The 14054-nt window shown below is 48.1% G+C and overlaps 1 protein-coding gene across 3 annotated transcripts in view; it reads left to right on the forward strand.

Moving 5' to 3' along the window:
* USP4 (ubiquitin specific peptidase 4) overlaps nucleotides 1-6936 on the forward strand; it is a 100036-nt gene extending 93100 nt beyond the window's left edge. For 2 of the 3 annotated variants that reach the window (XM_077823056.1, XM_077823052.1), the window contains 5 exons: nucleotides 2-117; nucleotides 1046-1195; nucleotides 2570-2673; nucleotides 4033-4121; nucleotides 4839-6936. In XM_077823056.1, coding sequence (XP_077679182.1) covers nucleotides 2-117; nucleotides 1046-1195; nucleotides 2570-2673; nucleotides 4033-4121; nucleotides 4839-4958 — 579 coding nt within the window. In that variant the 3' untranslated portion in view covers nucleotides 4959-6936. The remainder of the gene's footprint in view (nucleotide 1; nucleotides 118-1045; nucleotides 1196-2569; nucleotides 2674-4032; nucleotides 4122-4838) is intronic. The other variant, XM_077823054.1, reaches the window with a different exon arrangement.
* Nucleotides 6937-14054: the final 7118 nt, after the last annotated feature.

The raw sequence follows: 14054 nt of genomic DNA on the forward strand, positions 1-14054 counted from the left end.
GGCATTTGAAAAGGATGCAAGTATGTTGCAGTCACAGAAGAAGAAAACTACTGTAGCTCTTAAAGACTGTATAGAACTCTTTACTACAATGGAAACGCTTGGTGAACATGACCCTTGGTAAGTTTACCACCCAGCTGCTTGGCAGCCATCTTACTTGGACTGTCTTTATATATACTATAAAATAACAATATTGTTTGGGTAAAGATTTCCCCCAACTGCTCTTTCTGTGCACCTTAGTTTCCTACCCCTGTTCTCACAGCCACAGCTTTGCCACTGCACCTCCGTCCTCAGCAGCAAGAGAGGGAATGTTACCTTAACAAAAAAAAAAAAAACCCAATTAGCCTTTAGAAAGCTGCTGTAGTTATTATCCTTAGGCTCTGTGTAGTTCTGCCACCTCAAACTTGACCTTCAGCACCTCATGCTGTTGTAGTCCTAACACCCAACCCTGTATGGTTCTCTCACTCTACCTCATTTCTTACCAGGTGGAAGCAGGCTGGACTGGTGCTCTCTAACACAATACTACCTTTGTTCTAGTGCTCCAGTAAAATTGACAAAACGTCTTACCTTCAGAAACTCGGAAATGTAGTCACTTTCACTCTGCCACTTGGGCAGGGTGGAGCAGAAGGGAGGATTGGAAAGGAAGCAAAAAAGGACAGAAGACAAGACAGGAAGAGGAGAGTGGGGAAAGACGTCCTGAAAATACAGTGCTCCAGGAGTTTTTCTTACAGGTCATCCCCCAGAAGAGGAGAGAGCTTCTGAGCAATGGCATTTGGGTAGCAGTAGGTGGGAACATGGTGAATGTGAGAAGGCAGCGGAGAGGATGTACTGGGGGAAGAAGAGATTGTATATGTGAGGGGAAAAATCAGAGTAATGTTCTCAAAGCCTATTTATATAAAAAAAAAAAAGACAAAGGTGACTGCAGCCTGGGATAGGGATAGGCATTTTATATGTTACTCAAAAAATACTGTTTGTAAAGGGGTTTGAGACCCTTGGCTAGAAGGCAGATATCGAAGGTGTTTCATGCCTATTTATGCTCCTTTCTCAGGTACTGCCCTAACTGCAAGAAGCATCAGCAGGCCACAAAGAAGTTTGATCTATGGTCTTTGCCCAGGATTTTGGTGGTGCATTTAAAACGTTTCTCATACAACAGATACTGGAGGGATAAACTTGACACTGTGGTTGAATTCCCCATCAGGTAGTGTTCTTTACCAGCAAGTCACAACTGGGCAGAGCAAGAAACTCCACTTTTGATGTAGCGATTGTATGGGCTCCTCATTGGAGACATAGCTCAGGATAGGATTCTGCCTCCAGTGACACAAGCCAGTAGACCTTAGTGAAGCTCTAGTAACTGTCTCTGGAAAGGGGGTGCTACCGGCACCTGTGATACCTGGACCTATGACGGTGCAGAGCTACTGAGCTTAGCAGGGATGGGCCTGGCCACTACTTGGTTAGGATGCTGCTAAGAAAATCCAGTGATTCCACGTCTTTACAATTCCCTTGGAGTCCGTTTTGAACCTGTGTCAAAGCAGACCTTGAACACTTTTGTCCTTTAAAGATCCTATGACAATTTTCATGAGAGTCATGGAGGAGAGTGTTGGCAACAGCATGTCCAGGCCAAGTTCTACGCCAGAGATTTCTATGCTGCCTAACCTCCCCTGCAGCTTCATTGAATATTCTTTCCTTCCCTTCCAAAGTACCAGCTGTGTAGATTTGCTAGGATTTCCAGTTCAGTGTTACCTCTACTTAAACAGTAGTGTGAAGTACTTGGAAAGAAAGATGCTATGTACGTATGAGGTATGAAGGTTGTTCATCGGCAAAGCATAGCAGGAGTCCTCTTTGTGTAACAGTATCTGTGTCCTGAAAGCAGGTACAGTACATGCGGTAATACCTGGAGATCCTTCTTGGAAGTCAGGTATCAGTGTTGTTTCTGATCTTTGTGTCCAAATATAACACAATGCTCCTGGAATGGGTCGCTGGCAGGCATTGAACCTGACACCTCTGGGTCTAAAATCATGAGCCTCTTACTGTAGTGGACTCTCTATGTAGACTGCCCTTTAGAGGGGGATGGAGCCACGCTGTTAGTGTGGATTACATGTATATTGCATGACCACCAGCTTCATCCCTCTGCATCCTCTACCAAGAGAAGGCCTTGCATTCATCCATCCATCTCAGATGCTACCACCCCACTGCAGGACATAGGCCTACCCAGTGTTGCTCCAATCCATCATATGGAAGAGTTTGACTTCTTCATGCTTGTTTTACATTGATTGCTGTTGGCATGCACTTAGCCATCCTCTCTCACTAACCACACAGGAACACTTGTGTTTGCCAGTAACCGTCATTCCTGATGGCAAACAAACTGGCTGATGCCATCCATATTACAGCCGCCTAGGGGGCGACATCACTGGCTTGTGGGTCAAATATGTCATTAATAATTAAAAAGGAAAAACAGCATTGACTGGGACAGGTTAGCCCTTGGCCCAGTGCTGGCTGTTTACAATGATTCATTATTACTAGGCCTTTCCCTTATTATGTGTACAATGACAATGTATTCTTACTTTTTTCTCAGGGATTTGAGCATGTCTGAGTTTGTCTGTGACCCAACAGCTGATCCGTATGTGTATGACCTCATTGCAGTGTCCAATCACTATGGAGCCATGGGAGTAGGCCACTGTGAGTAACTACCTGTCTCTTCTTTATCGGCAGGGAGACAGGAGGGCTGTATTTGTATGGGAAAATCGCTGTCAGGAGAGCAGTGACTCTTTCTCTCTGGGGGGCGGGGAGTCATGATGGATGGGCACTAGTGGGTGGGGATGTTGGGGCTGCAAGTTGCTCAACCCATCCCTATGTTTTGCAGCTGTAGTTCTGCCCCAAAAGCCAAGGGAGCAAATTCAGAGTTTACAGCGCCCACCCCCTTAACCCCTTGGTGGTCCATGGATTGATGTACTGGGCTCCCTGTAAAGAGGCAGGCAGTAAAGGATGTGCTCCATCCCATTTAAACCTCATCAGCAACAGGAAGCAGCTAGCCATTTTATGAGCTGGGCTGCTGCATCCACACCCGGATCTGGCCATTGTGGAGGGCAGGGACTTGACTAATGAAGAAGAAATTAGGACAGTTGGTAGGACTGATCGGAAAGCTGTTTGGGCAGCATTAAATTTCAATGCTGAGATCACAACAAATGTAATGTTCAGCTATTGTTTCCTGTGCACCTTCTGTGTTTTATGGGACCCATTCTGGCAAACAGTAGAGCCATTAACCATTAAAATAGGAATAAGAATATACTGTGCAATGAAACTGGTTAGTAAAGCTGCTTCTAGAATCTGAACTTCCGCTGTTCCTCACTCTGGTGCTTACTGTGCTATGTGATGCAGTGTTTAGTTTTTTGCATTTTTATTATCCTTGTCTCAAAAACAAAAAGAGAAATATATGGAAGGACTTGTCTTGTGCTGTGCAGGGACATGGCTGGCTTTTCCAGTGGAGGCTGTACATTCCTTTCATCAGCAAATGCTCACATCTGTGTGCAGCACTTGTAGACTTAAGAAAGCTCTATTGCACATGGTGAGCACCCCGTGAGACTGAGAGCAGGATGGAATTTACAGGATTCAAAAGAAGATTGGCCTTCTGTATGTACAACAAGGAAAACCACAGTTAGCATTAGATTAGGATTATTTTAAAACATAAATTTGGAGTGGGTATAAGCCCTCTGCTCGAGGGCAAAAGCCAGCCACTGACTGAAGGATCAAAGAGAAATGTAAGTTTCTTACTCCCTCCTCTGAAGCATTTAGGATAGGCCACTGTTCAGAACAGGTCTGTGGACTAGATGGACCTAGCCTCTGATCCACTGTGTTCCCGTGTTACTGACATCGCTTCTGATCAATGAAACCCAAGCTCTTTCTCTTCCCCCGCACGCTTACGTTGTACCTCTTATAGATGGAGTTATCAGAATTGAGTGTCATCGGGGTATTACAGTTACACTAGTGAGCGCTGTGCCTTACTGCTGAATGTAGATAGCCACTCTGTTTGTGTGACAGATACTGCATATGCAAAGAACAAAGTGAATGGCAAATGGTACTACTTTGATGACAGCAGTGTATCAATGGCTTCTGAAGATCAAATAGTGGTGAGTACTTGGACTCAGACTAATTCAAGATGGGGGAAGTCCCCAGATATACAACCCAGGAACATGCTGGGATGGACCCAGATGTTTTCTGCCTCTATTAATCAAATCATCGTAAATGCAGGCTAGAATCTGCTGTGGATTGAGGTCAGATTCAAGCTGACAATGCTGTGAAGGAGCAGCAGACTTTGTGCTGCTGAAGTTGCTCTATGTGTTTTGGAGTGAGTCGAACATCCCTTCCTGCATGAAAAGCCATTGGAGGGGATTTTCTTTTGTTACAAGGACATCTCTGCAAAGATTCCCTGGCTGAGGTTCCTGCTAAAACACCTTTGGGTGGAGGGGCTGGCTTCTCAGAGCAAAGCCTGAATGGCTTGCCCCTGAGCCTGATAAGCTACAGTCTTCCCAGGATCTGTGGGGTGGGTACCAGGGCTGTCCAGCTCTGCACAGACAGTGGGGAAGAGAGGGCAGTAAGGTGATATGAAAGCATTTCCTGGATTGTTTCTCTTGTTATAGATATTGAAGCTCCATAAATCTCTACATACAGCTATATTACAAGCCATGCTTCCCTCTAGGCCTCCAGCCTCCACATGAGGCAGAGAACTACTGAGCTGCCCCATTGGGAGTCTGCGATAGGTTATCTCCTGCATCATCAGCTTTCCAGAACTGTGCTTCGTGGATGGTTTCTTTTCCTCAGATTGGTTTTCTTTCCTTGTTTGGCAGACGAAAGCTGCATATGTGCTATTCTATCAGCGGCGGGACAGCAAGAAGCACGTAGCCCCATCTCTTCCTGCAGAAAGTAAGCTGGCATTGGAAGAGTGTGATGGCATGGATACCAACTGAGCCCAGCCTGCTGCGCTCGGACTGCTCGGTAGAGTTCTCTGTTTGACGCCATGTCTGGAGCATCTGATAGTTGCTGTTCTGCCTTCCGTAGGATTCTCAAGCAGGAAATCTAGTGCTGGGGGCTTAGTGCCTGGTGTTGTAAGATAGCACTGGGGAGCCAAGAATGAGCTGACGTGGGGTATTTAGAGGCCAAAAATTATATATATCAAAGCTTCAATAAAATTTTTGTAAATCTGTCTGGACTGTGTGGCTGGGAGCTGGGGAAGGAGAGGCTTGGGCTGGGCTGAGTTGTGGGGCTGGAGCTCGGGCCTGGGGCAGAGAGGGTGGCTGCAGGGTGTTGCAGAGATGACAGAGGTGTCATTTGGGCATGAATGCTATTCCTGTGGAGTGCCGGTTGCCAGCTCTGTGTGTAACTGTCAGGCCCAGTCCAGATTTTCTCTGTCTAATCTCATCAGCCTTAGTGTCCGGAATTCCTGCTATGGCTCCAGCAGTGCTTCTTAAACACTCCCCAGTCCATGTGGCCACAGCTCCTGGTGTCGCTCTTCTTCTTTCTGCCTTTGCACCTTTTTTCCTGTGCTGAGCAGCTGGGTGCCTTTGCTCTGGTCCCTGGCTGCTGGTGACATCTTTGACTATTCTGGGCAGCTGAGCCATGGGCCTTTCCCACATTCAGACATATCATTTTGGTCCCAAAAAAGCAGAAAATTCATTGGAAATGAAATGCAGCACCCCTGGCCACGTGGAGAGAGCTGTACTCTGATTGCAAAATATACACACTCCTGTGTGTACGATAGGATTTCAGCTCTGGCTCCCACTCTTAGCACAATCGCAGGGTGAGGTCTTGGCCTTTGAGACCTAAATTCAGCCAGGTCTTGTACTATTAATTCATATTTCACAGTCCTTTGTGCCAGTTCCCATGGAAACCTGCTGCTGATCCCTAGACTGACAACCCCCTGATTGTTTGTCCCCACCCCCCACACCCCTGTGAAACCTTGGGGGTTCTGTGCACCAGTGATCACAGCTTCCATGTGATCTCCACCTGCTGCTGTGTAGACGGCCTTACATACCACCCTCCCAGATGCTAATCCTTCCCAGGAGCTGGCCCAGTCAGAAAGTGGCCTCGCTCCAGTCCAGCCCTCCCCGGTGCTAACTCTTCCCTCTCCCCATTGCTGTCCACACTAGTTCCATGCCAGTGCCACCCCATAAAGGCACTGCCAGCTGCCCAGGCCTCCCATTTGTTTATTTCCTAGAAGTTAAAAGGGAGGGAGGAAAGGCCCCGTGTGGGAACGCAGTACAGGATTAAAGCTGCATTCGCTAGGTTTGCTGTAAAGGAGAAGGGAGCTGCTGTATGCCCAGCCCTCTGGTTAGCATTGCGCTGCTGCTCGGCAGAGCGGTTCTTTTAAAGCACTGAGGTTTGAGTTGTTTAGCTCATAATTGCTGATGCTTCTGCTGTTTGGTTCTTGGTTTGTTTGGGTTTTTACACCTGGCTTAAGTGGATATTATGTTTCTTTTCTTTCCCACTCACTAGGGGCTAAGTTTGAACTGTAGCACTGCACTGGTTTTTTTGTTTAGCATCTTTGATTGTGGGTTTTCCACCCCCTTCAAGTAAAAATTTGGAGAGACAGTGGGGGCAAAAAGTAAGAAAAGATCCTGTTAAAAATGAAGAACAATATAATGTAACAAATGTGCTTCCCTTTCTATATCGACACAAGAAACCTTGCCACTTTCCTTTGTATGGTCAGACTGAAAAGGCATCCATCGGGCTGAAGGCTGATTCTTGGATGCTGAATTGAAATCTCTTCTAATATACTGCAGTAAAAAGGGTGACAGGAATCTGGCCTTCTTCTCTGCCTGTCAGCTGATTGGGTTCTGATTGGTGTATACATTGTGTATAATGTCAAATCTGTTTTTAGACTGGCACTTTGTAAGTGACTGACTTTATTGTACAAAGAGGAAATAAAGAAGAGTGGTTTGCACTGAATTGGGGCTTTCTATTGTCCTCAACCTTGCTTCTGTGAATTCGGATCAGAATGAATAGGTCACTGCTCTAAGACACAGGCTAGTTCGCAGGGGACTTCCCCTGGGAAGAGGCTGAAAGGTAGGAGTGGAATGCTGGTACCACAAGGAGTTCCAGCTTATCTCCTAGTTACTGATCCCCCAAGCACAGGTGGGCCACATGAAGTGCACACACTGCTACCATAAGAATGACCATATGGGAGCAGACCAAAGGTCCATCTAGCCGTGTCCTGTCTTCCAACAGTGCCAATGCCAGGTGCCCCAGAGGGAACGAACAGAACAGGTAATCATCAAGTGATCCATCCCTTGTCAGCCAGCTGGACCAGTTCAGGATCTGTGTACTTCTGTGCAGCTGATCTGCACCAGATCGCCAGAAACAATTCTTATATGCTGTCAGATTTAATTCCTATGTTTGGATTTTTGTCACTTTTGGAACAATGAAGGTTTAAATCTCCTATCAAAATGAGGATTTTGCGACAGCCTTCTTATGGCATCACTACTGCTCCACTGTTGTGAGAGGGTGATCACGATATTCTGGGCTACCATGAAAAAATGTCATTAACTCCCTCAGTAACCATGTTGCTACTCAAAAACCAGTGATTAGCCCAAACTCATAAGCTCTTAGCACCGCCTTCAAAGAGATCTGGGTCTGAGTGCAGAGAGGGATTTGGCTGACTGTTTCTCCATCAATTTAATGTGTGATGGTGGATTTTGGTTTTTGTGGCAGTACAGACTATGGCTGCTTCTCATCTCCTTAGCCAAATTAACCAAGTCTTGCCTGTCATATTGGACTATTCATGGCCTTTGGGGCAGTGTACCCTCTATTTTTTTCTATGCATATGCAGAATGAATTTTATGTACACCAATATGGAGGTGATGTGTGAGACATCACCTCCATATTGGTGCACATAACAAAATTCATGTGGCGGGGGTGGTGCTGAGGAGTTCAGAGTGTGGGAGGGGGCTGAGGGGAAGGGAGAGGGCTCCAGCTGGGGGTGTGGGCTCTGGGGTGGAGCTGGGGATGAGGGGTTCAGGGCTGGGGCAGAGGGGTTAGGGTGTGTGGGGGTGCATGAGGGCTCTGGCTGGGAATGAGGGCTCTCAGGTGTGGCTGAAGGGTTCAGGGTGCAGGAGGGGGCTCAGGGCTGGGCAGAGGGTTGGGGTGTGTGCGGGGGTGAGGGCTCCAGCTAGGACTGTGGGATCTTGGGTGAGGCCAGGGATGCGGGGTTTAGGGTGCAGGATGCCCTGGGGCTACAATGGGGGTGAGAGAGGACTCCCTCCAGCTCTCTCTCCCTGCAGCAGCACCTGGGCTGCGGGGGTATAGGTGCCTCTCCCCACCACAGCAGCTCTGAGGCTGGGGTTGTGGGAGAGGCACCTCTTTCCCAGCAGTGGCAGGCCAAGGTTGGGGGAGAGGCATCTCTCCCCATTGCAGCACTGAGCGCCTGCACAGCACTTAATAGGCTGCGATGCAGCTGCACAGCTTAGAGGGAATTTAGCTATGGGGTTTTCTGTAAGGTCTTCTCTACACACAGATTTGCACTGATTATACTTAAACCAAAATCAGTACCCACACAGAAATTTGCATGGGATTAGCTAACCTGCTTTAAGAATGGCTTATTTTGGTTTAGACCCAGGCTATGTCTACACTGGCAACTGAATGACAAAACTTTTGTCTTTCAGAGGTGTTTAGCACCCCACCCCCACCCCACAAAGACACAAGTTTTCCACGATAAGCACCCATGTGAACAGCACGTTGTCATCCTGCCGACGATGCAAACGCTGCTCGTTGGGGATGGAAGTTTTTTGTCAGCAGGAGAACCAACGAACAGTGGCTACACTACATGATTTTTAGCGGCGTGGCTGTAAGCTGTGCAGTGTAGACATAGCCTAAACCTGTTCCCGATGAACTTCAGCTAAGCCACGCTCAGCCTGCTTTAAACAGAACTCGGAGCATGCATACGGGTTTGCAACACTACAGCATGCTGCCTTTTGGTACACTGATATGACCCAGTAAAAAACACAAGCCCTTGGTTCCCCAGTTTGATTCCTGCTTGCATAGCCCAGAGGTGGGAGAGATGCCAGCTGCCAGCCTGTCTCTGCTTTGAGCATGGGAGTTGCACTCTGTCATCCCACTGGGAGAGGCTGGCACAGGCTCCAGCCCACTCCCCACAGCCAGAGGAAGTGCTGCCCACCCACAGGGTCTCCCAGGGGGCAGCATGGAGTCTGTGATGGAAGAAGCAACCTCCAGCTGCAGAATAGTCTGAATAGGCAGCAGTCCTGGCCTGGATTAATCAGCCCAGTTTAGGAGCCTAGAGCCAAGTCAACCCTATGACCCAGAAGATTCTGAAGAAGCCTCACATGTTGGGGCTGTCCCGGGCATCCTCATGTTTCTGCTATCTAGTCTCCAGGGCCTGCTTGCTGCTGCCACTGGAGTGGCACTGACCAAAGGTTTGACCAGTCGCACTAATGATGTCTTTTGCTCTCCCCAGACACGCCTTTCAGGGAAGGGAGAAGTCTCCTGCTAAGAGGCAGGGGCTGTCTGCCTGAAGCAGCCACAAGAGTCTCTGAGGAGGATTGCATTAGGCATGTGTTCTCTGCTTTGGCCACCTCCCCTATAAGAGGAGTGACACCAAAGGCTTGCCCCTGTTTCTGGGGGAGCAAGGCCAGGAGAAAATGCTCCCAGTGCATCCTTTGGCACAAAAGATCCTTGAACTGGAGCTTGTGTCCTGCAGTAGATAGAAAACAATGGCAAGTAGAGAGAGGCTGTGGGGGAGCGGTCATGGCCTGAGACTGCAGAAGAGCATCATGCAGAGCTGCCTTCTGAGACAACCTCAGGCAGGCAGTACTGTGCTTTTGTGTGCAGGTGAACTAGCTTCATAATAAATGCCTTAAACATGACACAGGAGAGAGGAGCCTGGTCAGGAAGCCACAGACGGAATGATGGCAAAGGACAGACACCACGTTTGATTATGTGATGGGGTTGCCTGTGATAGCAGGAGATGGACGTGATGACCCAGGGGCTCCCTTCCAGCCCTGTCCCTGTTATGTGTGTTCCCATAGTACCTAGAGGCCCCAGCCAAGATACAGTCTTTGCCCTAAAACCCTTTTCTATTTAGAGAGAGGCAGTGACTGGGCCAAGGTCATGCAGCAGGGCAGAGCTGGGGCCAGAACCCAGGTTTCCTGTGTTCCAGTCCAGTGCATTGGTCATTGAACTTTGCTGCCTCTTGTGACACTAACGTTGTGTGCTGGAAGGATAGTGGGGTGAGAGGGATGGGGGAGGATGGTCTGGAAAGATAGTGTAAGAAGGGAGGCCATGGGATGAGCCCTGAGATGGCAGTGAGGAGAAGGGTGGGACAGTTGAATTCCCCAGGAATGCTGGAGAAGCAGTTGGAGAGATCAGAGAATCACAGAAAGGATGCGGAGCAGTGAATATGATGGGGACAGGTACTGACCTGCAACAGAACAACCTGCAATCATAGTAAGCTGGGCTCACTGCAGCAACATACACTTCAATACAGCCAAGTAAAAGGTCACACATCTAGGAACAAAGCATGTAGGTTCCACTTACAGGATGGGGGACTATATCCGGTATAGGAATGACTCTGAAAAGGACTTGGGAGTCACAGTGGAAACCAGCGAAATATGAGCTCCCAGTGGAATATGGTGGCTGAAGGTGCTGTTCAGGTGCATAAACAGAAGAATCTCATGTGGGAGGTGATATTCCCTCTGCATACAGCCATTGGTGAGGCCATTGTAATATTATGTCCTGTCCAGTCCACACTTCAAAAAGGGTATGAAAGGAAATTGAAAACGGATCAGAAAAGAGCTACAGGAATGATTTGAGGTCTGAAAAACCTGCCTCACAAGTGAGATGCTTGAGCTCAATCTATTTAGTTACTCCAAGAGAAGATTAAGAGGTGATCTGATCACAGTGTATATTTGTGTGTACCTATATAGGGAGATATTTGGGAGTACAGAGCTTTTGATAAACTTTGGTCTTTAAAATTAACATACATGAACTGAGAAAATACTGTAACCCCTTTGGGGAGGTAGTTGCTTTGTGTGGATTTGCAGCGAGAGGCAGAAGAGGGCACCTGAGAGGTTTGTTGGGGAAAGTTCACTGGTGCCAGAGATGACCAGGAGCACATAAGACTCGCCACTGGACTGGAACTCTGCCAGGATTCCTGAACTCTCGTGCAAATGTAGTGCTCAGCGTCCATCCTTTTATGTTGTGATAGCACTGGGCCATTGGGGCCTCTTGTTGGATGTAAGCCTGCTCCACCACTCCCTCATCTTCTCCCTCTGTTGCTTTTTTTCCATTCATCCCTCTCTACATCAGTATTCCTTCTTTGAGTGCTGTCCCTGTGGGTGCTCCATTCCAAGTGACGGTGCGTCCCGGTGCTCTTGATTGGAGATCTTCGATAGCAGTGCCTGGCTGGGCTGTGCGTGCGCAGCTGCTATCTCGCGGAACTGAGGGAGTCAGGCTGTGCATGCGCTGAACAGACTCAAATAATGCCGTGAGACAGCAGCTGCAGACATGTGGCCTGACCAGGCACTGCTTCCAAAATTCTCCCATCAATGGCGCCAGGACACACCGTCACCTGGAGTGGAGCACCCACAGGGGGACACATCTTGAAGAATCTCAGTTACTGCACAAGGTGAGTAACCTTCTCTTTATATTAATTGTACTATTGATGGGGGAGGGGGCTTACCTCTGGGGGTTTGGAAGAGGTTCCCCTGGGATGAAAGGGAGTTTCTCTGCTGCATTCCTCCACACTCCTTCTCTTGGCCACAGCCACCCGCAGAGCATACTCCGTCTTGGCCTTGAGGGCGCTAAAGTTACAATCTAATCATATAAATTATGTGGATGTTTATTCTTATTCATGTTAATCAAATAAACTCACATTTCCAGTCAACTATAATAAATTTTGCCCATAGCTATAAAATAACTTCCAAGAATCTCACCTACTAGTTTATTTTTCCTGAAAAGCATCAAGAGGGGCTCAAGGCCACTAGACGTTAACATAAATACCAGCTGAGAAGAGTTAATCAATAGTTTGCAGTGCATAGTCACTCTTGTCTTGTGATGCTACCTCAGCATTATACCTGACCTTCCACAAGTTATATTTGATCTTCTAAAGGTTTTCCCAGTCTTGTATTAATTTATTCAGTTATTTATGCAAAGTAAAACAGCTTCAATAAGAGAGATTGAGCATCCCCTGCCCCAGAATCCCCTATAACCTGCTGGCTAGGGCACTTACTGGAGATGCATGTTCCACCCCTCCTCCAAATCTGGCTGAGCAGGGATTCACACAGAAGTCCTGATATGCTCAGCCCTGCCTCTCTTTGTGAATTAGGCATGCACAGAGCATGCCTACTGGATGGAGCCTGGCAAGTGAGAGAGGCAGTGCAGCATCTCACCTGAGAATCCCACTGAGAGGTGTCAGCTAGCTCTCTGAGCAGCTCATGAGCTGTGGTGAGGTGATGTCAGGAGTTAGGCCACTTGGCACATGCCCACTGGCAAAAATTTAGGCACATGTGAGGATTTTGGCCCCTCTAGGGTCAGGTGCCAGCTAAGTAGGGGTCAGTGGCACCCAAATGTTAGATTTAGGTCTCTTAAGTGGCAGTTGGGCACCTCTGTCCCTGTGTGAATCTCGTCCTAGATTATCAGAAGGGTTCCTTCTGCCCTTCACATCTATGATTATGGGGCATATGAACGAATGGAATGGTCACTCCTGTCAAAACCAGCAGATGTGCTCTACTGAGAGCAGGAAGTGTGTAGGGGGTAGGGGGCGGAGGGGATGTGGGGTATGGGAAGGTGAAGAAGAGAAAGCTGAGAGGTGGAGCAGAGGATCCCAAGGCCAGGTAACACGGGGTGGGGCACCAGCAGAGAATTCCTGGTGGATGGTGTCCAATTAAAGAAGTATGGGCTGGATGAATGCACTATAAGGTGGGTAGAAAGTTGGCTAGATTGTCGGGCTCAACGGGTAGTCATCAATGGCTCCATGTCTAGTTGGCAGCTGGTGTCAAGTGGAGTGCCCCAGGGGTCGGTTCTGGAGCCGGTTTTGTTCAATATGCACTCTCAGCAAATTTGCAGATGATACTAAACTGGGAGGAGTGGTAGATACGCTGGAGGGCAGGGATAGGATACAGAGGGACCTAGACAAATTGGAGGATTGGGCCAAAAGAAATCTGGTGAGGTTCAATAAGGATAAGTGCAGGGTCCTGCACTTAGGACGGAAGAACCCAATGCACAGCTACAGACTAGGGACCGAATGGCTAGGCAGCAGTTCTGTGGAAAAGGACCTAGGGGTGACAGTGGATGAGAAGCTGGATCTGAGTCAGCAGTGTGCCCTTGTTGCCAAGAAGGCCAATGGCATTTTGGGATGTATAAGTAGGGGCATAGCCAGCAGATCGAGAGACGTGATCGTCCCCCTCTATTCGACATTGGTGAGGCCTCATCTGGAGTACTGTGTCCAGTTTTGGGCCCCACACTACAGGAAGGATGTGGATAAATTGGAGAGAGTCCAGCGAAGGGCAACAAAATGATTAGGGGTCTGGAACACATGACTTATGAGGAGAGGCTGAGGGAACTGGGATTGTTTAGTCTGCAGAAGAGAAGAATGAGGGGGGATTTGATAGCTGCTTTCAACTTCCAGAGAGGATGGTTCTAGACTATTCTCAGTGGTAGAAGAGGACAGAACAAGGAGTAATGGTCTCAAGTTGCAGTGGGGGAGGTTTAGGTTGGATATTAGGAAAAACTTTTTCACTAGGAGGGTGGTGAAACACTGGAATGCGTTACCTAGGGAGGTGGTAGAATCTCCTTCCTTAGAAGTTTTTAAGGTCAGGCTTGACAAAGCCCTGGCTGGGATGACTTAGTTGGTGTTGGTCCTGCTTTGAGCAGGGGGTTGGACTAGATGACCTCCTGAGGTCCCTTCCAACCCTGATATTCTATGATTCTATGAATTGCCATAGGTTACTCTGGTGAGGTCTGGGGCAGAAGAGGACATTAGTAGCTGTTTCCCTCATGACAGTTTAAGAGCCTGTGAATGTCATGAGGATGCCTGCAGGAGAAGGGAATGGTAA

This window comes from Eretmochelys imbricata, chromosome 7 (genome assembly GCF_965152235.1).
Source record: "Eretmochelys imbricata isolate rEreImb1 chromosome 7, rEreImb1.hap1, whole genome shotgun sequence".
Taxonomy (NCBI): Eukaryota; Metazoa; Chordata; order Testudines; family Cheloniidae; genus Eretmochelys; species Eretmochelys imbricata.